The sequence below is a fragment of the Pagrus pagrus genome (assembly GCF_965226575.1).
Source record: "Pagrus pagrus genome assembly, chromosome: 8".
NCBI classification, from domain to species: Eukaryota; Metazoa; Chordata; class Actinopteri; order Spariformes; family Sparidae; genus Pagrus; species Pagrus pagrus.
The window spans coordinates 30,349,511-30,377,164 of NC_140192.1; the positions used below are offsets into that span (position 1 = coordinate 30,349,511).

General features: G+C 39.0%; 1 protein-coding gene across 1 annotated transcript; it reads left to right on the forward strand.

Moving 5' to 3' along the window:
- The first annotated feature begins 1,251 nt into the window (after nucleotides 1-1,251).
- LOC311260860 (nuclear receptor subfamily 5 group A member 2-like) lies at nucleotides 1,252-27,267 on the forward strand. The gene is made up of 7 exons (XM_084359120.1): nucleotides 1,252-1,471; nucleotides 3,849-3,967; nucleotides 4,370-4,511; nucleotides 5,274-5,929; nucleotides 15,476-15,595; nucleotides 18,097-18,244; nucleotides 22,777-27,267. Exons 1-7 carry the CDS (start codon nucleotides 1,450-1,452, stop codon nucleotides 23,028-23,030), a joined length of 1,461 nt encoding a protein of 486 aa, XP_084215246.1. The 5' UTR covers nucleotides 1,252-1,449; the 3' UTR covers nucleotides 23,031-27,267.
- Nucleotides 27,268-27,654: the final 387 nt, after the last annotated feature.

The following is a 27,654-nucleotide window of genomic DNA, read 5'->3' on the forward strand; positions in this document are numbered from 1 at the left end:
ATAGGACCCCACCTCATCAAGGACAGTCAGGGGTCTGGAAAATCTTATCAAGAGTGATCGCCCCGAGATCATGAGGAAGAGGAGCCTGCAGATGGAGAAACCTTCACTTTACTGCAAAGGCTGAAGCCAGCTGACAGTCCAGAAAGTGACAGTAATACTTAAAGTAAATGGATGTGGATGTCTTGTGTTGACTTGAGTCATCATTGTTCTTCCTGTCTATTACAGTGCAGTGGTGTATACTGTAGCTGAGGACCCTAGCTTTGTTCATGCTTCCACACATTGACCCTCGGCAGCCTGATGGATCCTCAGCAGCCACCCACAGCTTCCTGCCTCTGCTAACAATAGATAGTTTGACTTTCCATAGCGCTTACCAAGCAAAATGCCCGCTCACAGGCAATTAATAATAATACCAATGAATTTCATGCTGCTGAAAGATGCTGAAAGTGCTGGTATGACTCCACAATGTATACAGTCAGCCAGTGCAGATAAATATAGAAATGGACAGAATGAAACAGCCTGCCTTGTGTCAATAGCAATGTAAAAATAAACTGAGAACAACTAAATGTGTGTGTGTGTGTGTGTGTGTGTGTGTGTGTATTTGTGTGTATATATATATATACAGTATGTATGATGATATAACAGCATATTTCTGTTAGGAGTATTTAGTGTAACATCAATAAACATAATGTGTAAGGTGTACTGCTTTTTAAATGTTATAATGAAAATATCCTACAGCATTGTCATTATAATAACAACAACAATAATAATAATAATAATTATTATTATTGTTGTTGTTGTTTGCCCGACTATTAATGAAAACACATTTTACAGGCGCATTTTTATCATGTGTTCAGTTGATGTGGCAGAACTAACGGCCGGGTGTATTCAGCAGTTAGTCATCTCAAATGTTAAGAAGGCTAATTGAAGAGCAAATGTTCGTCAATGCAAATCTAAAAATGTAAAACTTTATCTGTGTCTTCAAAGAGGACTTTTTTATTTTCCCCCAAATACTGTAGTGAAAAACACCGCTGAATCCTTCTGACTGCTCTTGTGTGTCTGCAGTCACTACGTGTCTCTCCTCCATCAGCACCTCCCTGCTCTCCTGTCCAGGCATTTCTCAGAGGAGGCAGCGAACATCCGTCACGTGACTCGGCGTCCACCAATGGCCCTACGGCAATCAAACTTCTGTGATAAGGGAATCGCAGTAAAGAGCGAGCGGTCTGACGGAGTTTCACTCTGAGATCCTCAATGGTCACCAACACACACGTCCTGGCCCTTCTGGCTCTGACAGCAGCCGTGTTATAGACAGTGACCGACCGTCCGGATTTTTATTGATTGGTCTTTGTTATTTTGTTCTCCTCAGCAGCCCATGCAAGGCTGCATCAACACCTACATCCAGGTTCTAACTGTCAGACAATCATCGGTGACAGGCGGTGGTCCGCTGTACAAATGTTGGGAGACAAGGCTCAAGGTAGGTCTGTTTACTGCTCTACAGTCTGTGGTCTGTGGTCACAGCTGGCATTGTCCACCACATGTATTATGTTCGAGTCAAGAAAGCAGTTTAAATCCAGTTCATTCAGGTAAATGCTTAAAATAACCCAAGATCGTCTAGAAATCCATTACCTGTTGTTTAATTACTAAGATTAGTAATTATCTGATGAAGAAACAACGATTTTGATAACCAAACAGCGACTTAGCCCCGTTAGAGCAGCCACGGCGATTAACCCCTGCAAAGACCGGCACTTTGAAAGACGGGATATTTAAAAAGAAGCAAAAAAAAACCCAAACATTTAAAATCATAAATTGTGAAATGTTAGTGATAACAATTTACACAACTAAAAAAAATCAAATGTAAATAATACAATAAATAAATATAAAATATGAAAACATAAATATAAAAGTATAGGCTACCTATTTAGTGAATACTAGCCCAGTGATTCAACTGAAAACGTCATGACTGACTGTTCCATTAGAATCTCTTCATGTCCCAATAATGTCGGGAATTTCCCCGTTGTGGGATAAATAAAGACAATCTTAATCTTAATCTTAATCTTAATCTTAAATAAGAGCAGAAACAACCACAACAACAACAAATCAATAAACAAGTAAACAGGTTAATGCTATAAGAATGTGATGCCTGTATGTCTGTCTTTTAGCATAACAACAATGATGATAATAATAATAACAATAATAGGCTAATAATAATAATAATAATAATAATAATAATAATAATAATAATAATAATAATTATAATAATAATTCGATAGTTGGCGTTAGTCTTCTAATATACTATAGCAAATATGATATAATATACTACACGTGCGTTGCTGATTGCACGTGGCACCTTCCATCCTGCGTGAACCCGCGGGACCCCACGCAGCCATGCAGCCCGTGGACTGCTTCACGGGGCGCGTGGTGCTTCTGTTTGGGCTGAACTCTGGTGTCCGCGGCTGCAGAGTGGAGCTCCACAGCGAGGATCTGATGATGCTTCCTCTTTCATCATATTTATCTCTACAGAGGAGAAACGGTCCAGGAGGTAGTTCATTGATTAGACCGAGAGTTAAAGGCTTCATCTGTCACCCTCGGCTACAGGTCGGTGCCTGTATAACTCACACACTGTAGTCGCTAAAGGAGTCCACAAATAAAATGCTTGTACATGCTGTGTGCTTATTCGCTGGATTCAGCGCAGGTTAAACCATCTGAATTAACAGCCATATTTTATTTTGAAAAATAATTTGACGACCATTATATATCAATTAATTTCGCATGTAGAGCGAGTTTAAGCTAATGGATGTGATACAAGGAGTCTAAAGGGAGAACAAATGGGAAATCTTTTCGTTGATATTAGCAGTTATTAGTTGGAGTGGATGGACATATGGAGAGCGTTATACAACTTCCGTTTTATATCAGTATTATTTTAATAGGACCAGTTCTTAATGTAGGCCAACACAGAACTGACTCTATATCAGCTGTATGTATAATGTTCATTACAACAGTTTAACTTAGATGAATACATTCAGGATAGACCTAAGTTTTGACAACCTTTATTTTTGAACCTATGAACAGGCCTTGTTACAGAGCACCGCCTCGCTCTGAAACACAGCCCGCAGCAGCCTCGGCCTATAATGTCCATTTATATTTCTCAGGTCGAGTCAGTTTGATTTATGCCCAAAACCCCAAATCACAATGCATCAAGGGCTTTATAATCTAAAGGCTACAGTGTACAAACTGCACGAATGTGTTATATAAATATAATAATTAACTTAGAACAAATAAATACACTGGTAGGCTAAATAAATCACCCCATTTTATGGAAGGTCTAGGGCATTTTAAAAGAAATTTTAGTGGAAGTTTATTTAAAAAAACATGTTTCTTTACTTTGTCCCCCTCCCTTGCCTTTATTCATTTTAATGTCCGATCGAATTACATTGAAACCAACAAATAAAAAGTAAAATAAAATAAAATAAAATAAAGTAAAATACAACTCGGCAAACTTAAGCCCTTTCACATTAAATTAAACTGCATTAAAGTAAAGGCAAATTGCAAAGTAATTGAAGTTAATAGACATTAATTTTGGGGGGACATAATAATAATTCTAACAATCCCTTCCCGCGTTCCACGCTCCGCTGAATATTAAAAGTCTACGTCATTTAAAATCATCAAGGCATAATTTGAGTTTATGCAGGCTGCGCTTTTTGAATTCATTATTTTTTCTTTATAAATGGCCGACGGAAAATTCTGCATATGATATTTGCATTGTTCACTTTGAGTTATCTTTGACGGATGCATGTGCGGTGTGTGTGTGTGTGTGTGTGTGTGTGTGTGTACTGTACGTGTGTTTGGACCAGGTGTGACTCTGAAGGTTATGGAATACACATATGACGATGATCTGGAAGAGCTGTGTCCTGTGTGTGGAGACAAGGTGTCTGGATACCACTACGGTCTGCTCACCTGCGAGAGCTGCAAGGTAACACAGCGAGCCTTTCACTGGGATAGAAACATGGACAGGTACCTGGACAAGTAACGCTGTTCCCTGAACCGTAAACCATTCAATTAATGATAGTTCAAACACCCAAACCGGGATTGATGGAATTATTCTGCATTACAGATTCCCTGTGGTTTTTTTAATTTATTTTTTAATTTGAAAGTAGGCTGTAGACAACTACAACCCTAACCCTAAAACTAATATATTGAGTCCCGGGTGCTTTTATCGAGTTTTATTAATTTGTCCATACAAATCATATTAATCGCATGATGAATACAAAACAGCCATTTTCAGCCGCGACTGTTATTTCCTTTAATGTTATAAACCATGTACTCTCAACGCGCGGTCTTCTCCGCTATTTCTATGGTGTCGTGTGTTTTTTAGGGTTTCTTCAAGAGGACGGTGCAGAACAACAAGCGGTACACATGTGCGGAGAACCAGGAGTGTAAAATAGACAAAACCCAGAGGAAGAGATGTCCTTTCTGTCGCTTCCAAAAGTGCCTCAGCGTCGGGATGCGGCTAGAAGGTACAGGTTACAGCTTGTTCAAATGGATTTATCTTCTTTTTGTAGAAAATGTAATAATAACAATAATAATAATAAAGCCAACAACGATAAAAAAATAAAAAAATAATAATAATAATAACAACAATAATTATAATGTTATCAATAGGCCTCTATTTATATTATTATTTGTGAGAAATTAAAAAACAATTTGCTGGGGCGGATATTTTTTGCCATTGTTACATATTTCTTATTACATAACTAAATACACACATACTGGGATTCTATTCATTTTAAATAATTGTACAGTTTCACCAAATACTTACTGTGCATGGTAGAAATAAAAAAAAAAAAACACCTCTTTTAAATATCTCTTGATTTGTGGGCTGGTGGCTCTCGTGTTGCTTCCTATACACATGGGATGGGATTAATTCCCAGACAGCAATGCAGGAAAGCACCTGCTTCCGTAGCAGAAAAAGGACACATTCTTGACTTACTGATAAAACCCCCGAGACTCCCCTGTTTTAAATCAAAAGCTCTATTTAGGCTACAAGAAGGAGTAGAGCTTTACAGACTCGGGGGATTCTTCTCAGCCCTAAAAAGGGAAGCAAAAATGAACAACATGTCTGTTGTTTACTCAGTAGGGATAGCTGGGGGTACTGGTGAAATGTGAGTTATGATTTACTCTGTGCTGTTACAGTTCAGTGCTCATCCAGGAGTTTTAAAAGGAGATCTTGGTTTCTCATTTGTAAATCTGTGTTTCACCTCTTGTCTGTTGTGTGACAGCGGTGCGTGCGGACCGCATGCGTGGGGGGAGGAATAAGTTTGGCCCCATGTACAAGAGAGACAGGGCCTTGAAGCAGCAGAAGAAGGCTTTAATACGCTCCAACGGCTTCAAGCTGGAGAGCGCAGCTCCTCCGCCGGCCTCTCCTCTGCAGACTGACTACGGCTTCACTGGCACTCTGCACAGCCTGCCCACCATCTCCAAAAGCCTGCTCCCCTCCACCCCGAGCTCCATCACCCCAACAGACTACGAAGCCAACCTCTATGGACCCCCATCCTTGGGCATGGCCATGCAGTCTCATGTGCCCCTCACCACTCAGTACCAGTACACAGCCTTCCCCGGCCGGGCGATTAAAGCAGAGTGTCCCGACTACACCAGCTCCCCCGAGTCTCTGACAGGATACTCCTACCCAGACATGTACCCCTCAGCCTCACCACAGCCGCCCAGCCTGCCACCGCTGGTGCTGGAGCTGCTGCGCTGCGATCCAGACGAGCTGGTGGTGCAGAATAAGATCGTTACTCATCTGCAGCAGGAGCAGAGTGGTCGGGGCCGACTGGACAAGCCCAGCACCTTCAGCTTAATGTGTCGCATGGCAGACCAGACTCTCTTTTCCATAGTGGAGTGGGCCCGGAGCTGCATCTTCTTCAAGGAGCTCAGGGTGAGTCCCAAGTCCTTTCTTCTATCCTCACGCTCACACAGGCACGCACACACCTACTCTAAACGGTGGAAAATGAAGTCACATTTTACAGCTGCACTCCACAATTCCTTTAGTGTAAAACTCCCGTCTTTACAGCTGTCTATATCACAAAGTTAAAGCACAGCTCTGATTTGTCTTCCTTCCATTAATCTTGGTTTATACAGATTCTACACAACCCATACTTTGATGAATTATATCCTATGAAAAGACAATCCTATTTTTGTGACATTTTTGTGGCATTACAACACAATTATTTTTTACCAAATAAGAATGAAATTGCTGAATTCTCCTGTGTGTCTGCACCAAAAACAAAAGGGTATCCATCAAAAATAATGAACTACTCATTTATGCTGCACTTTACAGAGAAGATAGTTGGAAAAGTTACAAAAGGATGAAAAGTTGCATGGAAGCATGAGAGTAATAAAGACACTACAGGGACTCAGCACTGATTCAGAAATGACCATTGGCATCACCTCATGATGATTTCAGTTCTAAATGTCACAAATGTTCCTATAAATCAACTGGTACTAAAGAAAAAAATCCTTTAATACCACATTGTATTGAGCCACGCTCAGACCAGAACAGGCCTGGTCCAGTTTGGTCAGATTAGTCGTGATGTCCGTATCACAACTTCAAACACCGGCTGAATATATTCTCTCAAAAAACAAGCTACGAACAAGCAGAATTAAACATTAGTACCTCAAATTGTATATACATGTGAGATTTGGAGTCCACCAGTGCTGGAAAAATGTGTAAGAGATGGCTTATGTTAGCTCTGTTTTAATACAGTTCACAGGCAAAGATGCTTTTTCAGTATGGAAAAAAATATGAATGCATTCACAGTTGACAAAGTTGATTCATCCACTCAGAGGGGACTCACAACACAAATATGTTATGAAAATCAACTTGCAGAAACTAGTGATCCGTTTGATATAATATTGTAAATGTTATATCCAATTTGATATTTGACAATGTTCACCTAATCCAAGCATGCCTGGCAAGTGGTTTTCATACATTATGGTAATGATGGGAGATGGGAAGGAACAAAAATCGGGTCTGTTTGACAAAAATAATATAGAGCATACATTATTATTATTTAAACTTAAATATACACAAACACTAGAATAGTCCTAATTTATCAAGAGAGCAAAAATACATTCTAAAACATAAAAAGAATGAAAATTAATTAAGCTTCATGTTATGACTGCAAAGCAACTTTATATTATTGAATTGTGTTGCATCATATCTATTTCACACACTTGATGTAGGTTATATATATATATTTTATATATATATATATATATATATAATGTTGCAACTTAATGTTTCTTTACATTCTCAATTTTCCATTTTATGTTGAGACTACACCATGCTTATGCTCTGTTCAGGTTGAGGCACAAAAAACAATTGTTATTGTTCGGAGAAGATCATGTTTAGGCTTAAAATACCTATTTTGGTCGCACAAGCAAGACTGGATGTCCCGACCTCCTGTCAAAAATACCTGTTTTTTGTCTCCACAAACACGGCTAGAAATTGTATCTAGTGGTTTTGCACTTATAAATGTTGAAACACAGTCTCTAACTGTGGTCACTGGCTCGGCAGCCTCCTCACCTGTAATGTGTAAAAAGGAGTGAGACTGAAGTGTTACAGCAATTTGGTGGACTACTTTCAGCATTGTAAGGATGAATGTTCCACGCTGGTGTTCTCTGTGATTTCTCTGTGATGAACAGTAGCGTACTGTTGCTGACCACCCACCCACCCACACACACACACACACACACACACACACACACACACACACACACACACACACACACACACACACACACACGCACGCACACACACACGCACACACAGAGCTCTGAGGATAATGATTGGACATACATCAGTGTCCCACTCCATCATCTCTAGACACAGTGCAGTATTGGACAGTGATTTAGTAACACGGTCAAATTGAAGTCCCAAACTGGAGAAATCAATGTTGTTGTTGTTGCTGCTGCTGCTGACAATATGGCTGAATACACTGAGTGAAAATGGAGGATTATAATTCTTTCTGACAAATCAGGCTGGTTACAACAATGAAGAAAAATTTTACCTTCTTCTTTGAGTCATGATATAATCTGTCTGTGCTGACAAACAAACATCTGTCAGCAAGCCATGGTCAAACTAATTCAACCAATTACAGAGTTTAAACAGCAACAAAGGGTTCACTCTGGCCTTGGTTAGATTTGGTGAGATTCCTTCCTGTCTTTTGATCAAATACAGTTTATTTACTCTGGTATATTCAGAGCAGGTCTGCTCCTTTCCTGCTTCACACTTGTTCACTTGTTGACATTCATTCCTTGGACTGCCAATGTCTGGACATGTGCTCCTCTACAGCTGGTTACTAGGTCAATACACATGGACATAATCTGTTTCTAACCACATTTGGCTCTTAGCAACTGAGTTGTCTGTTTAGCTCAAAAGAATACTAAGCAGAACCCAATCAACAGAGCTGTATCACTCATCAGTGTTTTATATTCAAGCAATGTGTCGGGTTTCTTTCTGTTTGGAAACACCAACAGAGTGAAGCAGATGGGCCTGTGTCTGTACAAACTGCAGCCTGGACCTTTAAATCAGGTTTTGGGCCACTGGCTGAAAGCTAGACACACATCACACATTTTCTATGAAAATAATACTTACATACTTCATACATGCTACATTCAGTCACATTAAAGGTACACTGTGGAGTTTTTCACCACTAGTAGCGCTATGGAGCAATGTTTTCACAAATGGGTCCCTGTTTTTTTTGTTATTGTGCACTCACAAGAGGCTGCACATGAACACACAATACTTGTTTCACAGTATTCCACTGATCAACAGTTGGCATCCGTAACACACATTGCAACAAACAAAGGCAGGGAAGATGAAGACTGCAAGCTAGTAAACATGAGTATAAACAATGTGTGATTTTAATATTCAAAATCCTTTTATTGGCTTCATGAATGTTTTATGAGCTAGGAATGCATTTAGCATGTTTGTTGAGGTTTTTTTTCTCAATTTCCTCACTCTAATCAAGGCTCTAAGAACAGAGGACTTAGTTCACTGTACAGATTGTAATGCCCACTGGGGCAATGTGATTATGATTTTGGGGTTTATAAATAGAATTGATTTGATTTGATTGGATTTGATTTGAATGTAAACAGAACTTTTGTTAAGAAAACTCCACAGGGCACCTTTAGAGGGTTGGTTCACGAACACAAAAAAATGACAGAGATGTTATGGAACCTGGCCTGCTGCAGACAGTGCAACATTGCTGTGTATGTTGTTTTCTTTATCAACATCATCTTCATTAACATGTATGGACCATCCGACAACTTCAGTGGTGTACTGTTAATGAACAAACCATAATAATGTTAAAATGATTGATGGCTGTGGTCTGTCTTGCAACGGACCAAGTATGCATAATGCATTTAATAATTTTAGCAGCTACATCTCTTTCTAGAAACAGCATCTCTACCATGTCATCTCTCCACAGAAACCACTGACAAAGCTTTCCAGAAAGTAATTCCTATTTACTTCCTATTTATTTGGACCTTATTTCTAGCAAAATATATGATCATTTACTCACCCAGATAACTTTGGTGTCATTTGGAGTCGAAATTAGATCCAGTGTAGCGCCGTATATCCATATAATGCGAGTGACGGGGCAGCGACACACAGCCTCTATATAACGCATTATCTGCTGTGAAACTAGTTCATTTCACCAATATCTTGTCATGATATGCTAGTGCTATTCCCCTCTGAGTCCGGGCTCGTCTGTTATCAACATCCGGGGTCAAACTAGCAGTAGCAGCTACAGGTAAACAAGCCAGCTGTCGCGGTCAGAGGTAGTAGGTCAACCTACAGACCCCGGATGTTGGCAACAGACGAGCCCGGACTCAGAGGGGAATAGCGCTAGCGTATCGTAACAAAATATTGGTGAAATGAACTAGTTTCGTGGCAGATAATGCGTTATATAGAGGCTGCGCTTCGGTGCCCAGTCACTCGCATTATATGGATATACGCGGCACTCCACTGGATCTAATTTCGTCCGAACGACGCCAAATGACACCAAAGTTATCTGGGTGAGTAAATGATAATATATTTTGCTAGAAATAAGGTCCAGGTTGTAAAAAACGGTAGTTATCCTTTAAACCCTTTATCTGGATGCTCTACTATGAGTGCTGCAGTAAGGGCAGCAGCCATTGTCTCTGTTAACAGATATGGTCACACCACTAATGCAGCAAAATAATTTGATGCAACAAATAGATCAAATCAAATAAAGATTTGTGTTGCTGTAATGAAAACGCACTGCTGAACTGATTTCACAACACTTTGCTCAAAGTCCAAATACCAAGACCATAGTATGAAAATAACAAAAAATTTGGGTTGAATTCTTAGTTTCTGAGAACATCCAGAATGATTAGTCTTTTTCGTTGTTACTATTGTATCTTACTTGTCTCAAAAAACAAAGAACACATTGTGTAGTGATGTGATTTGTTCCATTTTCTCAGACTAACAACAACAAGGTACCTTTATAGTGCAGTGTTCGGGGATGCTTGGCTGAAATGCTCCTCTACATTACTGACAGAGGAGACAAGCACACCGGCTGCTTATCTGTCATCATCATGGAATTGTTACATAAAAATATAGACCCTAATAACACATTACTACTGAATCCTCCCTAAATTATGCATATTCTTTATGTGGCCTACATAAATGTTTAATATGCTTTTTAATATGCTTTTTGTTTCTAAATTATGTTTATAGTAGTGATTTACATTTTCTGTCAAAATCAACTACTGTATGATGGAGTCCCTGCTTTCATCTGAGATTTCCCGTGAGGCTTACTCTCATGGTTGCTGAAGTATAATATCTTAGGCGCAAAACACTGCTATAAAAAACATATATTACCTTTCTGGTTACAACACTGAGAAAACATGTCCGTATTTCTAAACTGAATAACACTGCTGCTAATAAATTCTTGATGTGTTAGACCAACTCTTTTCCCTTGAAATAGTCTCACTAGTACTATTTGTTTTGTCAGTTACATTTAGAGGGAAACATACAATTACTACAGTCAAGATTATGTACAGGACACCAGAGACCATGCACTTAAGTTGACTCAACAAAGGCACATCGGTTAGTGAAGAATTGAAAAAAAATTCAGTTAAATGTGAATACAGTAAACTCCAACTTATTCATGACTTTTGCATTAAACTAAGACCATCACCATCTTTCCCTTACCTTAACCAAGGGCTGTGAACACCTAAACATAACCATGAAACAATGCTGTGGTTGCAACATTCAGGCATTGTATTGTAAGGATGGACATTGTAGGGAAAAAATCACATCTGTTGTTTTCTATTCCTGTTTTTATAATATTTGCCACCTCAAAACTTCGTGTTATAGACACCTAATATATTCCTGTTTATAGTCAGAACATTTTTATGTGCAGTAAACAGCCAACATGGACAGTGAGAACAAAGCTGTGCATATTTTGCCAAGAATGTCTTGTCCAGAAAGAGCCCTTTCTCTGGGCTGGATAATTACATTCCATGCAGACGATAACAGGGAAATGTCGGCTCTCCACAGCAGCCCCGCACTGCGCTTGTCTACATTGTTGTTAAATTGTGAGCAGAATGGAAGCTATTGATTGTTGCAGTTCCCCAGAGGTGGCCTTTGTCCAGTCTTGTGTTTGACCTTCCATTCACCTGTTGAACGTGGAAGATGTTGCAAAAAGAAGTGCACACAATGAATATTATAAAAGTTCAGCTACTCAAGGTAGTGTACTGCAGACAGTTGCTTTAAAAAAGACCTGTCTATGAAGATTTTGAAGAGTTTTAAGCAGAAATAGATATACTGCTTAATACTATAACTAGAGATGTTTAAAACTGGTGTCGGTAAACACAACTTTTTTATTGACTCAAGTTAACACTTACAACATATTCATACTGTTCTTAATTTACAGTTGTAAATATCTATTGTATTGTATCTTATTTAAGATAAGACATCTTAAATAATAATGTCCTATAATAATACATTTCTTGTTTTTTGTGGGTTTTAATTTAACACTGTATGAATTAGCAGTTTGTAAAGATAAGCCATGGATTGGCTGAAAGGAAACTGTCTTTTAGATTCAGGGAGGTGCTGGTGAGCTTCTGACTAGGTTTATTATTGAGGTGCAACACATCAGCTTCTTTTGAGTATAGTATGTGGTATGTCACTTTGTATGTCACTATGTCATGCATAGATTTTTTCATCTCCAAACATTGCTTCTATATCTGCAACCCAGTCAACAGAATAAAGTTGTCATTGTATGTTTCTGCAAACCATGGATATGTCGAAACATGACATTTCTTTATTTTGCAATTTTAGTTTCTTTTGGTTCATTTTTCATGGCCTGGCAAGGTTTTGTCACAAAATCCCTTTGAATCATTAAAAATACGTTAAGACGCTGCCTTGAACAGTGGTCTCTCACTTGGGAGCTGTCTTGCCCAGCTGCCACAAGACCACCATCCCCTCCACCTCCAAAACAAGAATTCAGCCAATAACATAATGTGTAATCTGAACATTATATGACATGTATTTTGGAATTTCTGATTTGAAACATAAAAAGCTAACATTGTATTCTGGTGACTGGGCTGATATCTGCTGCTACTTGAGCAAATACTGAACATTGCCACTTGTTCCTCCAGGCCAAATATTGCTCTGCAGCACTCAGCACAATGAAGAGTATGCCCACATACAATACAGCTACACAGTTAGAAGACATTTCTTGTGCATGGTTGAAAAACAAATACCAATCGGCACATATTTGGCCTCCACCAATAGGTCCTCAAAATAGAAAGAAATGATTTGATTGGCAAGTATGACAAGTACATACTGTAAATATGTCTGTTTTCCCTCATAGCAGCTTGAATTCAGACTTGTTGGATTCAAATTGTTGCTGTCTCTTGCTGATATGAAATGTTGATTACAACATACGCCTTTGCTTCTTGAAATGTGGTGCTGGTAATGACATTCTTGCTCTCAGGCTCCCATCACAATGCTCATATAATATATCGGAAGGAGTTCAACACACACAAGTGTTGTGTAACACACAAGTAAAATCAGTGATGAGGAAGAGAAAATAATGAAAGATCATACAATATAAATTTTGGTAGACCGGTGAATGGTAGTGATGGAATAAATAAAACCGTAGACAGGTTGTGCAGTAATGTATATGCTTAATAAGAACCTGGGTAGTGGCTTAGATCTCTCAGTAAGAAATACAACTAAGAACCCTTAGTGAACAATTCAGCAGTCCAATTCTATGTTATATTCACCCACCTTAAGCATAGCACTAAACACAATAGGGAATCGCCAAATAGGGCCAACTAGTAAGAAACAGTGTATTGTATAGGGAGGTAGATATTGTGTAAGAATGGTTCAACCAGCTGTATTGGTGATATCTTTACCTTCACACATGTAAAAATCAGTTGTCTGACCTAAGGTGTAAAGGTTCCTCAAAAATCTGAACTCTAACCTGACAGTGGAAAAAACAAACAAACAAAAAAAAAAACAATTACGAGAATAAATGTTGGCAATGTATGTTTCTGCAAACCACAGATATGTTGAAACTTTACATTTCTTTATGTTCTGTTTTCTGTTTTATGTTGTGACAACACTGTGCTTATGTTCTGGTTAGGTTTAGGCACAAAACTCCTTAGTTAGGTTTAGGAAAAGATCCTATTTTGGCCTTAAATACCAGTTTTGGTCTGTGTTGCCACAAACACGGCTGAAGATGTCTCATGGTGTTGTGAAACATACCTGCTTTTGTTGCTTTAAACACAACTGTAAATTATCCAGATGTTCCCTTAGAAATATCCAGTGATGTCATGCTTGAAAATGTTGAAACGCTGTCTTGAAGTGCAGCCACTGGCTTGGTAGTCTCCTAGTCTGTAACTCCACCACCATCACCTCGACTTCCCAATATGAAAGACCAAGATCATAAACATGTAATATGAATGTGATGTGACACTTTGCTATAAATGTCAACATCGTCTTTGACATGTACAAATTTGAAGTGATCTTGGTTTAAATGTTAACTGTTGACATTGCATTCTGGATTTTAAGAGTCATCAATTACCTAATCTCATACCTGTGAGCATAACAAGCAAATGGAGAGGGGTAATGGGAAATTTAATTTTTTTCTCATGACCACCTCTGTTCTGCTGCTGTCATGTTTGTTAGGTCGTCCACACAACTCAAGAAAAAAAGCCTGCTGCCTCGAGCTACCAGAGTAATGTTCGCACAGTATGTTTCATCTCTGGACCAGAATTATGATGCACACTTTTTATTTTCTGTGACAATCCCAGAGATTTTTACCTCATAGCTGTGAGGTAAAGTGTAGCTCTCACAGGTAAACCATGACACTTGACAGGTATGTAACCTGAAATATCACTTTAATCGAATATCACACTCGAACATGGACGGATAGAAATATTGAGAATCCATGTGGGAGGTAAAATAAAACCCTTCTCCTCAAGTTTTTTTTTTTTCAGAACAATGTTTTTGGCTACAGCTGAGTGTCCAACTCCTCTTGGAGAGGAAGCGCAGGAGGTCACCGAGACCTCTTGCTTCCTTAACCCCCTCCTTTATCACTGCACACCCAGACCCCCACCACTGCACTAGTCCAGATGAGTGTGTGGCCAACAAAATTGGACCCTCTCCTCAGCAACTGATATATAGTTTCATTCAGATCGACAGTAATTCTGTCAGCTCCGTGTCAGATGAATGTGTGTCTGGGCCTATTAGCAGCTGCGGCTGCAGAATTACTGACTGCCGTGTCCTTCAGTTTACAGACAATATTGCGTCTGGGGGCCGGGGGTGGGGGGCGACTCAATCTGAAAAAACACACACCCATCCCCCAGAGTAGAGCAGATGTGACTGGCACTTAGGGAGAGGTGAGCAGGTTGAAGAGGTTGGAGACTAGGCTTGTAAATGGAATACACGGGACACAGAAATAGCACCAACACCCAGGACATCATCACACACACACTCACACACAAATACCACTGAGCGCTACTCCAATTCTCTTCTGTCCTTGTCTTTATGGTCTCTTCGTTTTCCATTTGAGCTGTTTTTGTCACACACTTGGCTCTGGATTAATAACATTGACAGTAGGATAGATAGTATATATATATATATATATATATATATATATATATATATATATATATATATATTTTAAATCAGAATCAAATTTAATGACCCAGTGAGTCAGAAGAAACTGAAGAGATAGTAACAGAGGAATGATAAGGAACGCTGCTCTTTGCAGGTTCCAAAGAATATCGTTGAGGATTTTTAGTAAATGACGTAGGAAACAAGCTACAATATATATGTACATGTCGGAACGCACTTGCAGACTTGCTGCTTTAAGATAATGTTTTTTTGTTTCTGTCATTTTCTTTATTGGCCTTTGTGTGTGTGTGTTTCCTGGAGGTGGGAGATCAAATGAAGCTGCTTCATAACTGCTGGTCTGAACTTCTGGTCCTGGATCACATTTTCAGACAAGTGCAACATGGACAGGAAGACAGCATCCTGCTGGTGACTGGCCAGGAGGTAACAACTCCCTCACACAACTTCCCACCAGCACACTGCACACTCTGCTCCATTTACTTCATTCAAAATGTAGTAAAAGAGGGGCTCTTTTCCAAATCTTTGTTTGCTCAATCAATCAAATGGACCAACTTGAAAGCCGAATAAATGGAGGACTTTGGAATCTTTTTGTAAATGTGCAGTCATTTATAAGGCTTGAAGGTTAACAGCAATGTTGATGTGTTAGAATGAAGCCACTATTTTGCATCCAAACTCAAAATATCTTCAAATGTGGTCATTTTCATGCCAAAATCTACATGTACAATAGGTTATATCCTGTTCTCTCCATATTGGTGTGTTTTATCAGCTTCAGAAACAGATAAAAGTGGGATTCTTTTAGGGTTTTGGCTCTGCAAGACATGGTGACCCACCAGACCTACTCAGTGGAAGGAACTCTGGAATGTATTAAATCCATTAATTTAAATTAATTAAATTTATGGATTAAATTAATATGTTAATTAAGTCAAATTAATATGTTAAAAAAGTCAAAAATGTTAAAAATGTTAGGATTTTCATACTTTTGTGGTTCATGGTGGACTGATGGCTGACATTTATATGCCGGATGATAATCCGCTGTATCAGTGGAACAGTTCAGCCAAAAATGAAAATTCAGTTATTATCTACCCCATCTCGCCCCATTACGATGGATGGTTGAAGTATACAGAACATAACTGGAACTTCACAGAAAAACAGTTTAGCACATGTGGAGACCCAAAACAAAACAAAAAGCATAACATTGCATCATCTGGCGTTATCCAAACCTCAAGAAGCCCTGAGATCCCAAATTGAATTGAAAAGACGTTATTTACACCCTCATGCACTGTCAGATTTTTAGTTTAGCAGTTAAAGTGCAGATTTTGGCTTAAAAAAGTGTAAGGAACATCTTTTCAAATCAATTCTGGATCTGTGGGGCTTCCAGAGATGAAGTCCTCTTGTGCTTTTTTTCCCCACTTGTTTTTTATGTTTTAAAACAACAGAACTATGTGTCAACTGGTTGGTGCTTATTTAATAAAAAAAAAAGTCAAGTTTATTTAAATGAACCGTTTTATAGACTCAATGTGCTTAATCTGGCTTCTGCTTTGTCATGAGGCCATTTATGGAAGATAACTTTTTTCCTTCTTCCAGTTTCTCAGTGTCTATCTATCTATCTATCTATCTATCTATCAGAGCTACTTATGTGAACTGTTCTCATACAGTACAGTTAAATATTAATAGTCATCATATAATGTGTTTTAGGTTTGAAATATTGATATCATTAAAAAAAACATTTTAATACAATAATTATTCACTAATTTTACCCCATCTGATCTAAACGTAAGACCCGGGTGAACACACACAATTCTACGCGCAAAGTGACTACATGTTATCAACATCAGGTGGTGGCCCGTAAATAAGAAAGGAATTTGGGATGCGGTCTGTTCAAGGACGACAAAAAAGCTTGATGTCCCGGCTGAAAATACCTGGATCGCCAGCCAAGTCGGCTAACTTCCAGTTTAGCACCCTGCTAACTTGAATGGGAGTAAAATAATTTAATTGTGCAGCTCTTCTAGACTTTCCAAGTGTTATTGGACCGAATGGCCCAAATTATGACAGTAAAACGAGTCATTTCAAGGGGGTCGTGACGAATTTATCCACCGTTTCACCGACGCTTCTTTCACAATGGATCTATTGTTGTTTCCTCTTCTGTTACAACTGTTTCTGGCGCATTCGTGATGTGAAATGTGATGTCAGTGACATACAACGCTTCAGATTAAAATCACAGACGGGCTGCCTTGACTGTGGGTAGTGGGCATGGGGTTACAATGTGATTTTTAGCAGGTGTTGATGCATTTAAAAAAAAAAAAATTGGTGGAAAAGCGGCATTAGTGTTGTTCCTAGAACTTTATAATAAATGTCGTTCCAGTTCTTTGTAACGTCAAAGCGTAGAGACTTGGGCAAAAGAAAATTAACGCACACATCCTTTCAAACAGTGTTGCTGTGTTGCTTGTGTTTAGTGTTGCAAAAAGGGTCTATTCTAACCCAAACCAAGTTTTCCTAAACCTAACCAAGTATTTTTGTAATTAAACAGCAACAGAAAACTGAAAAGAAACAGAAATAAGTGAATTTTAGAACAATGATGATGTTCTAGGAACAACACCAAAATAGTGATATGAGATAAACCTTTCTCTGCAAACATAAAAAATATGAATTTGAGGATTTTTGTACCCTTCATTTTGATAAAGTGAGATATCCTTTTAAAACAATTAATAGCAAAATATATGTATGGCTTCAGTCACCATGCACCCTGATACTTGAGGACACTGCATCCTTTGATACATAAACTGAGTATATACTTCATTCTGTCTTTGATACATAACCAGAAATACAGGAGAGAAGTTCGGGGTTTAGATTTTAAAGAGCTTCACTTGAGGGTCTCATGAATATAAGGGACTTAATAAAAAATAACCAGTAGCCTCTGTTCTCAGGTTGAGCTGTCGTTCATCCTGTCCCAAGCTGAGGCAACTCTGTCCAGTCTGGTCCAGAGAGGTCAGGAGCTGGCGGCGAGGCTGCGGGCGCTGCAGGTGGACCGCAGAGAGGTCGCCTGTCTGAAATTCCTCCTGCTGTTCAACCCAAGTGAGTCAGCTGTATGTTTGTGATTCATCACTGTGCTGTACTGTATGTGCAGGTGGTGTAAAGATTAAGTATTGAATAAAAAAGTCAATAATCCTGACTTACCATTAGTGATCATTATCTGGCAAAAAATATAATTCTATGAAAAGAGATGCTGTCATTATAGCTTCTCTGAGATGTTGAGGTTTGTAATGCTCAAACAGGAAAAACAGTATTAATCTTCCATTTAGGCCTAAACTATAGAGTCTCTTTTTTCATATTCATCTATTCCTTAGAGTAAGAGTGATTCATCCTTAATTGACCTATCTGCACATACCTGTGTTTTCAAAGGCCTGACCTTACATGTGTAGCCTGTAGATGTGTTTTCAGAAGAATAGCAGGTTTGGATGTAAAACTCAATCAGCTTCTGGGGGCTGCAGGGCCATACTCATGCTGTCGTTTGCCGGAATTTGAATAGCAACTCTGACATTTTAATGAAAATATTGTCACAATTGCAAATTATCTGCAGTACCTATTTATCTGTGAGGTTATAAGCGTTTTCTGAACTGGCCTTTTTCCCTCCAATACATTCACTTAATTAAATTTCTAGGGTTGACAAAAGCCGATATTAACAAAGACATCCTCCTCCATTGTCCACTAATGGCATTCAAAAGAAGCGTAATGGATGGGTCTATCGTTCGATGGCAAGACCGACATTCATGTAGTGGCTTGTACAGATGGAGAGAGCATAGATTTGGCTTGCCCAGATTCCCAGAAGTGTTTGCTGTTTAGCGCTGGCAAAGCAGGGAACAAAGAGCTTTTGAATGGTGAGAGCACTTGTCATAGGCAGAAAATATTTGCTGTCTTTGCCTGTGGCTTCTGTGCTCACGCTCACGCTCTCCCTCGTCTTCAGAGTCAGGTTTGTCGGGGGTAATTTAATTGCCCTTAAGCAGTTTGAAAAGATGATTCAGAAAATTGATTCAAAACATTTAATTACTGTGTGAATGGATTCTTCAAGATGGGCTCAGCTGATGCTGAATGCTGGTCCACCAGAGGGCTCGGCTATTGTCTCATACACACACAAACGCAGCCATCCAGCCTCCATGCACTCACCTCATTCAACACACAAAATATAGATACAGCATATATAAGTATAATGTAGCATCTCATTTCATAAATGAATGGGTTACATGTAACATAGAAGATGTTACACTTCTTCTTTGTGATTAATTTTCAATTATATTAAGGTAAAATGCTAACATACTTGAACAAATTGAAGGAATTTCTCTAAAGAAAATGGTCAAATTTTATACTGAATATAAACTTTGAGCAGCTTGAGTGCAAATATATTATCTGTATGGCCTTCAAAAACACACACAAACTGGTTTCCATGCAAATTTAAAGCAACATTTTATAAGAATCTGTGAAGGCTGTCGCAATGAAGGAATTTACCCTGCAGTCAGTTAGGCTGGCTCAACAACACAATATGCAGCATTACAATTTTTGTTTTGTTTTTCAAATTACTTTGTAACAGGTACAGTGCTTCATCTCAGTACCTGTTTGTACTTACCACGTGCACTCTCTCCTCACCTGGGTCTGCCAGCAAGCCCCAGGGTGCAACTGCCACAGCTATGGCCAGTAGGCCATTTGAGGGGGGATGCCATAACCCTTGTTAGCCAAATAACCAAAATGCATCCCAAAGGGATACTTTGGTTCGAGATCATCCCTATGTTCCCCGGGTCCTATTTTCCCCGGGTCCTATGTTCCCCGCTTTGTATGTGACCGGGGTAGGGTTAGGGTTAGGGTTACGGTTCCCGATGGGGGAACATAGGACCCGGGGAACATAGGTGCGCTCCCCTTTGGTTCAATATGTTAGTCGAGTCTGCCTGACTCATTGACCCCTACATCTGACTAAGGTTTGTGGAAGTTAGAATCTATGGCCCCGACCATGGCTCTGAAAACAAAAGAACCAAAAGAGTCAGTATGCTAGCCAAATATTCAAGATTCAAGATAGGTAACTGAAACAAACCAGGTCCATCCCCCTGTTAGGAATGAATACATTTCCTATCGAATCTGTCTTTCATAGTCATGTGTGCAACAATTAGTGGACCAGTAGACGTTTTCTGTCAGGAGTACCAGAGCAAATGAGGTGGAGACTACCTAACTTTCTCTTGTGTTCTATTATAATCCCAGGCAGAATTCTGATCGGATCCATTGACTGTATAAAATAGTGAAGACTTCACTCATAGGTTTCTGAAGAGCCAGAATGAAGCTGGTACCGGCTGTCGCCATCTTGGCAGCACCTGACTCCACCTAACTCCCAGCTAATCAAAAATGGGCAAAGAGGTGGAGCATTGGTGATGCTGAAGCGGGCTGAGTTACTTACCAGGATAACAGGCTGGCTAAGGCTAACGATCAGTTTGTGTTTACACGTAAAGATTAGTGCATTTCACCTCTCTTTACTCGTGTGAGTTTTATTTGGGGCAGGTTTATTTGGCCCAAACTGACCAAATATGTAACTGTGCTCTGGGTACCTGTCAATCAAAACGGCCATGCCCATAATTATGCATAACTTTAAGCCTTAATAGGATTTAGACAAGTGAGTTTAATAAAAATTCATCCCCGTCCAGTTGATATGAAGGAATAAAATACATAAAGAGACCAAAACCATTTTTTTTGTACCAGGATGTAAATGTGTTTGTTTCTGCTGTAAAGTTGGCCATTTGAACACGGGCTCTAACGGGGATGGACTTGCTTCTGGAGCCAGCCTCAAGAGGCCATTCGGGAACTGCAGCTTTTGGTTCTTCTGCATTGGTTTTTGTTCTCGGAACAGGAGTTTGGCTTTTGACCTGATCTCATGACACTATTCTGCTTATTATTTTGTGAACTGGGGTATAATAAGTAGCAGTGAGACAATCCCCCAGCATTACAGTGCTTCTGCTGTGTCTAAAGCCCAGCTGCTCTGGGACACAGATTTGCACATTGCCTCCTTTAAATAAGCTGGCTCTTGCTTTCATTCAGTTAAAAGCCAAAAAGTTCCCGCACTAGCTGTGTGCTTTTGCCACCAGAGCAGATTCCACCGTTTCTGTATTATAAAACTGAACAACTTCCTAGCCTTCTTCCTTCAACACCATCATGTACCCTTTTCACACTGGCCAAAAAACAAACACTTACACCGGCTAACATCTGGCTTTTGGCTACAATGTGAATGTACATTATCGGGATTCACTGCAGTAGTCACGGCTCAGCAGTAATGTGAACACAGCATCTGGGTGAACATGCTATTTTACCTGTGTTTAGAAAAGAAGCATGCAAATTTCTGTGTAAAAAAGGTATTACAGTCAGCAGTATTGAATTTGCTCAGTTGTCATGGAGGTATATAGTATACTTGTATAAAACTCAATTTAAATCAGGAGAGACTAGTGACTGAAGTAAAGAAAATGTTTATTACAGCAGATGATTCAATAATTGAGTCTTGTCAGAAAGTCTTCGGCCTTTAGGGAGATTTTGTGAACGAAGGGTGTCTGCCCTGAGCAGCACCAAGAAGAATCCCACCATGGAGTCCAGACACTGGTAGTGATGGTGGTTGATGACATTTCTGAGACAGACAGGCTGATAAAACGATGAAGCTGGTGAAGCTGGTGAAGCTGGTGAATCTGCAAAGACTGGGCGGTGATGGTGAGGTGGAGGGTGTGCGCAAATTAGCAGCATGAATGAACTAATGGCAGAGACAGCAGCAAGATGATAGGCTAACAGTGAAGGTGTGTCACTGTGCTAATGGATAGACGTGACCAGCTGATGAGAGCAGCTGATATCAATCGACGGCCCGAATAATGACGGGCAATTATGAGTGAGCATGAGTGAGAGGAGTTAATGAAATGATGAGAAATAACCTAGGGACTGAGCATGCAAAAGAGTAGTTTTCTTGTCTGAACTTTTGCTGGAGTTTCATTCCCTGATGGAGACTGTGAGATGCAATTGAAAGCTCCAGAAATACACCTAGTACAGTGACTCACCACGGCAAAACCTGTGTGGTCGATATGGTAAAAATAATAGTATTAATGATCACATTTTCTTTGCCTTTTGTGTAATTTAAATTAAAAAAACATTTTCAATGAAAATACAGACACTTTTATGAAAGGCTAGGTACTTTCAGCATTGTAATTTGTAATTCAATAATGTTATTGTATTTAGCAATACATTTGTAAAGCACGATATATTGGTGATGAAATGACTCCTTTATCTTTTCAATGACATGGATTATAACAACAGTATAGTTTTATCCTTTGAGATACTCCAAATTATGTTTGGAAAAATCGTCTCATTCAACATCTTTCTGGCTTTATCATATACGTATATGTATTCTGTATGTACTTGTTCCAGCTCTTCATTGTGGCTTTATGATGTTTACACTCAACACACGCATACACACTCATCTACACATCTGTTTGTGTAGTTTTAAAGTCAGTGACATACTACTTTTCTCAGGCTCACTCTGCCACATGTCAGATAATTTATATGTCCCTCACTGAGTTGTGATCTGCGTGTGTGCACAGATGTGAAGCTGCTGGAGGACCAGGCATTCGTGGAGGGCGTCCAGGAGCAGGTGAATGGGGCTCTGCTGGAGTACACCCTGTCCACCTACCCACAGTTCCAGGAGAAGTTCAGCCAGCTGGTAGTGCGGCTGCCAGAGCTGCGCTCCCTCAGCACGCAGGCTGAGGACTACCTGTGCTACATGCATCTGAGCGGGGAGGTGCCCTGCAACAACCTGCTCATCGAGATGCTGCACGCTAAGCGAGCGTGTGTGTGAGGGACGCACCCAGAATGCTCCACCATCATGTGTTGTTTCTCTAGGTGAGACTGAGTGTGTGGGAGGAAAAGTGTGAGTGAGATGAAAAAATCAAATGAAGATGGACAGGTTTATATTGGGAGGGCTCATTATTGAGTTAGGAGAAAATGTTCTTTAGAGTTTGGAATTATAAAGCTCCATCTGGATACAAGGCTCATAAAGGATTCATGTTTTCATATCCTGCAGACTTACATAATGTGACCATTATAAACTGGATTTTCTACCCTGTTTTCAAAAATCTAAAATTAGATCTGCCTGCAGAGTTACATTAAATCCTCTTTGACCAAATATTGCATGAATCCAAAATCACCGTCACAATTTTCTACATCATCCACAGAGCTGCCCAGCATACATTCAGACTGAGAGGAGCAGGCTCCAGCCTGCATCAGTGCTCAGCAGTTATGAAAATATGGTATAAAGATGACTGTTGAGATATCCATAGCTGCAACCTGCATCATTTTAAAACGTGCACACATAAATATCTTACAGATATCACTACAAAACAGTTTCAAACACTGATTTGATTGAAATCTTATTGTCAGATCGGGTGCTGGGTAGTGTGAAGATGAACTGGTATCATCTGCTGAATGCTTGCTGGGTGAGCTAATGTGCACTTTTTATGGCCGATTTTGTAGCCTCTTTTAAGAAATCAAATTTTAGTGTTTTGAACGAGCTATTTTTGATCCAAACGTAAGATGCAACTTTATGATTCCAAGGCCACCAACACCATTGTGTGGTAATTATTATTATGATTGTTATTATTTTTAAATGAAAACAGACTTCAGGATAACATGACACACTGTGGTCTCTCAGACTACACTAGCACTGTATCGTATCTCTGCACTGATTGTTCTCATCACCAACCTTACAAAAAACCCAAATATGAAAGCTCTATGGGGTTCATTGTGACTTGTTTTAATCTATTTAGATGTTAATATACTGATATATCAAAGCCAGACACATAGTAATGCTTTGTGAGTGAAGAAGTAAAAGGAAGAAGAGAAGAGCAAACAGAGGAGTGATAAAAGACAAATCAATGTACAAATGACAAGGGAGAGAAGGATGACTAGCCAGCATTTTAAAGTTAACATGTAAAGCAAAAGGAAGCTTCTTCTGTAGTGTTTGCACCTCAGTTTTCACAGAGGAGCCAGACAGAGACGACACAGGGAGGAAAAAGACGCATCTGGCAACATTTGGTTTCAAGTTTCTTTATATATCTGAATTTATTTATGGGTCAATGCCTCAAGAAACAACAGACCCTGAAAAATGAAGGTGTCATGTTCACTCACATTTTGTGTCACTTTTCAACACATAAGTGGAACAGGGATTGACTGATCTGAGTGTGTGAAGGCTGATACTGAAGCTGCTGCAAAATGGTTTTTAGTACACACAGGTAAAATGGTTACATTTTCCAAAGGTATACTTTCTTGTAAATAATGTTTATGCTTTTTTCTTATTGTCAAAAAATCTCATGAAATGACCAAAACCAGCAATGTGTTTCTGACTACTCCCTACTCTGTCTGTGGCTCTCATCTTTAAGCCTATTGGTTCCTACAGAATACATAAATCTTTAAAAGCTGCTGACAATACATTGTTTTATTCTTAAAAATGACTAAAAAGGCTGGTCACTGTACATCTTAGTAAACAGACTCAACATACTCAAAAGAAAGAAATAGTGCATTTATTGGGAACTACTCTCATACTAATATATAAAAAATGGTAATGACCAGTCATCAAATGCCTCCAAGAGAAAGCAAATTTTCTTCATTCACTGTGAAGTGTTAAACCATCTCAAAAACCCTGAACTCCTCCCTCTTCATGTTGGTGTATATGTGAACCAGCAACGGTGACGCAACAGCTGTGCACTGATGGCATGTGCCAAAGCTTTTAGCCCTTCTTTATCCTCAGTGAGCCCTACACAGTTGAAATGGCAGCATCACGCATGCACATGTTAAGTATGAAGCAGTGTTGCTGCTGTTGTTGTTGAACACATTTTCATGTCTTTGTCAGTGGCTGACAACAGGACGGTGATGATAGTGATTGTCTTGATTTGCCTTTGCCTTTTCTTTAATTCTTTAATTTCTTTCATTATTTTTACGAGAAAGGGTCAATTCATCCTTTTACCCTGAAACCATGTTAATGTTAACCAATTTCTGTTTGGAGTTACTTAGTTTTGTAAAGTTCTGAAAAAAAACCATGTTGAATTAATTTTAAAGCCGCCACATGGAGCTTATGTTTTTTGTTGATTTTGGCGGCCCCTCTGGACAAACACGATATGAGTGCCAACTCTTCCTATGACAAAGATTTTGATCTGGCATGCATTTGTTTTGGAAGCTAGTAAAAGAGAGACAGAACTTTTTTTTTAACACAGCTGTTTGCAGGATGCATTGTGATGAGCTAAAGTATGCATTTGTAGCTATGTAAGATTAATAACTGTAAATGACGGTGGTGACATGAAGTTAACTTTGTTTTGGTGCCGCACCACCAGACTACAGAGCAGGTTCTTTCCTCAGACTGTGAGCCTCATCAAATTCATCATCAGCACTTCACCATGAAAAATAGTTTTAATTTTTTGACCTGAAAAAGTCCAAATTTAACCTTGTAACAGGCATTGAAAATAAGTATAACAACTAGAAATAGCTAATCTTCTCACTGATGGTCTTCTTTGCTTACATAGGTCATATAGAGGCATCAGTATTGTTGAGACTGAGACTGTTTTAGAATTTGAAAACATTGACTTACAACAACAACAACAACCTGTACAGTTTGCTATATCTCACCCACATCTGTCGCCATTATTCCGTGCATTATTCTGATGCTTATTTTCCTGGGTGTGGCTAGGTAGCTAGCTGGCTGTGTATGAAGACGTCTTTAATTTTAAATCTAAACTGAGCTCAGATTGGTTAACTGTTTCTCAAACTTGTGGAATTAGCAATCGGTGAACACAATCCCGGACTGTTTTTGATCACTTTAAAAATGAGAGATAAGTGGTTGATTGAGAGTTGTGGAATCAGTCTAGAGAGAGACAGTATTTCATATACATAATGATCTTTTTTTTCTATTTGACCATTTTATGTCTCTATAGATGAGTGAATGAATAAATGAATACATAAACAAATGAATAAATAAACAACTTAGTGTTTGAATTTTGCTCTTGCCAGGTTGATGAGTTATTATGGGTCACTAAAACAAAAATAAAATAACAGAGATATTGCTGCATATTGTTGACATTTTAAGCTAAATATCTCATCAGACGTCTAGAATTGACAACTAGACAACAAGGCCTTATCAGCTCCATACATCAGAAATATCAGAAACCTGAACTATGGGTCTAAACCACTGGACAGTGTATTTGTAGCAGTCAGTATTTTATCTGTGGCACTTACTGTGTTGAAAAGTAATACTATCTAATGTATTTTGTCCCAAACTGGACAGATTTGTGTGACACACCCTTTTTAAAAGCACACGACTCTCAGCGATGATGACAATGCAACTGATATTCACTGTCAAAGTCACCAGGACCAACAGTGTTTGTAATATTGTGCAGCTCAACTCTCTCACTGTGGACATTTAAAATCATTCCTTGTTTGTCAATAGACTTGACAGGGACCGCTATTTCAAGGTATTGTAGACAATCACTCCACCTGCCTTAACTTAATGTCTGCCTGAAAACACACACACACACACACACACACACGTAAATATTGCTAACAGTGGACTAAATTTCTACACTGACAAAGAGGGGACCTCTGTTTCTGGTCATTTTGAAAAAAAAAAAATTGAATAGAAAATCTTCTTTTAAGGTCTTTTACCATAACATTTCTTCAAATGTGTTCTTGAAATTGCCACACACACACACACACACACACACCCCTTTCCCCATTGAGACGGCCGTGTGTTATCACTCTGTACAGTATATTTATGTTGTGAAGTGAATATCTACTGCAAGATGAAGATACATTTCAACACTGAAAAAGTTCTCCGCTTTATGTTGAGGTCAAATTGCTACTGTTGTGGAATTGATTCTCTTGATATTGCCTTTGTTTTTGCTCTTTGACTTTTTCTTTTCCTGTGAGTTGACAGTTCGTCCCGTCTTAAACTGAGATGTTTTTCTCCCAAAAGTGAAAGTGACCAAAACATTTTCTTTAGATATATTTTATTGTAATAGCATCAAACCAATAAAATTCAGTGAAGTAAAGCTCCACTTGTGTGTCGGCTATTATTGCATAGCATCCATCAGATGTGCACAAATTATACATCAGCTCATATATACAAGATTTAACACAGCAGTCATAATGTGTTATTTAGCCTTGTCTGACTTAAAACACTTGAGAGAAATCGTTGACATCAGTTATTCTAAAACAGTTTTAGAAAGTTGTCTGTCAGTGTCTAAAAAATAGGCATCAATCTGTGAAATTTGTAACTTAATTCTTATTTTGAGAGACATACTGATGTTTCAAGGATGTGATTACATTTCACGTTGGAACCAGAACTACTGTGTCTAACAACACAACAGAGAGAACACTTTTCAGACTGTAACAAACCTTTGGAGTACAGTAGCTAACATTCATGATTGTGATTCTTA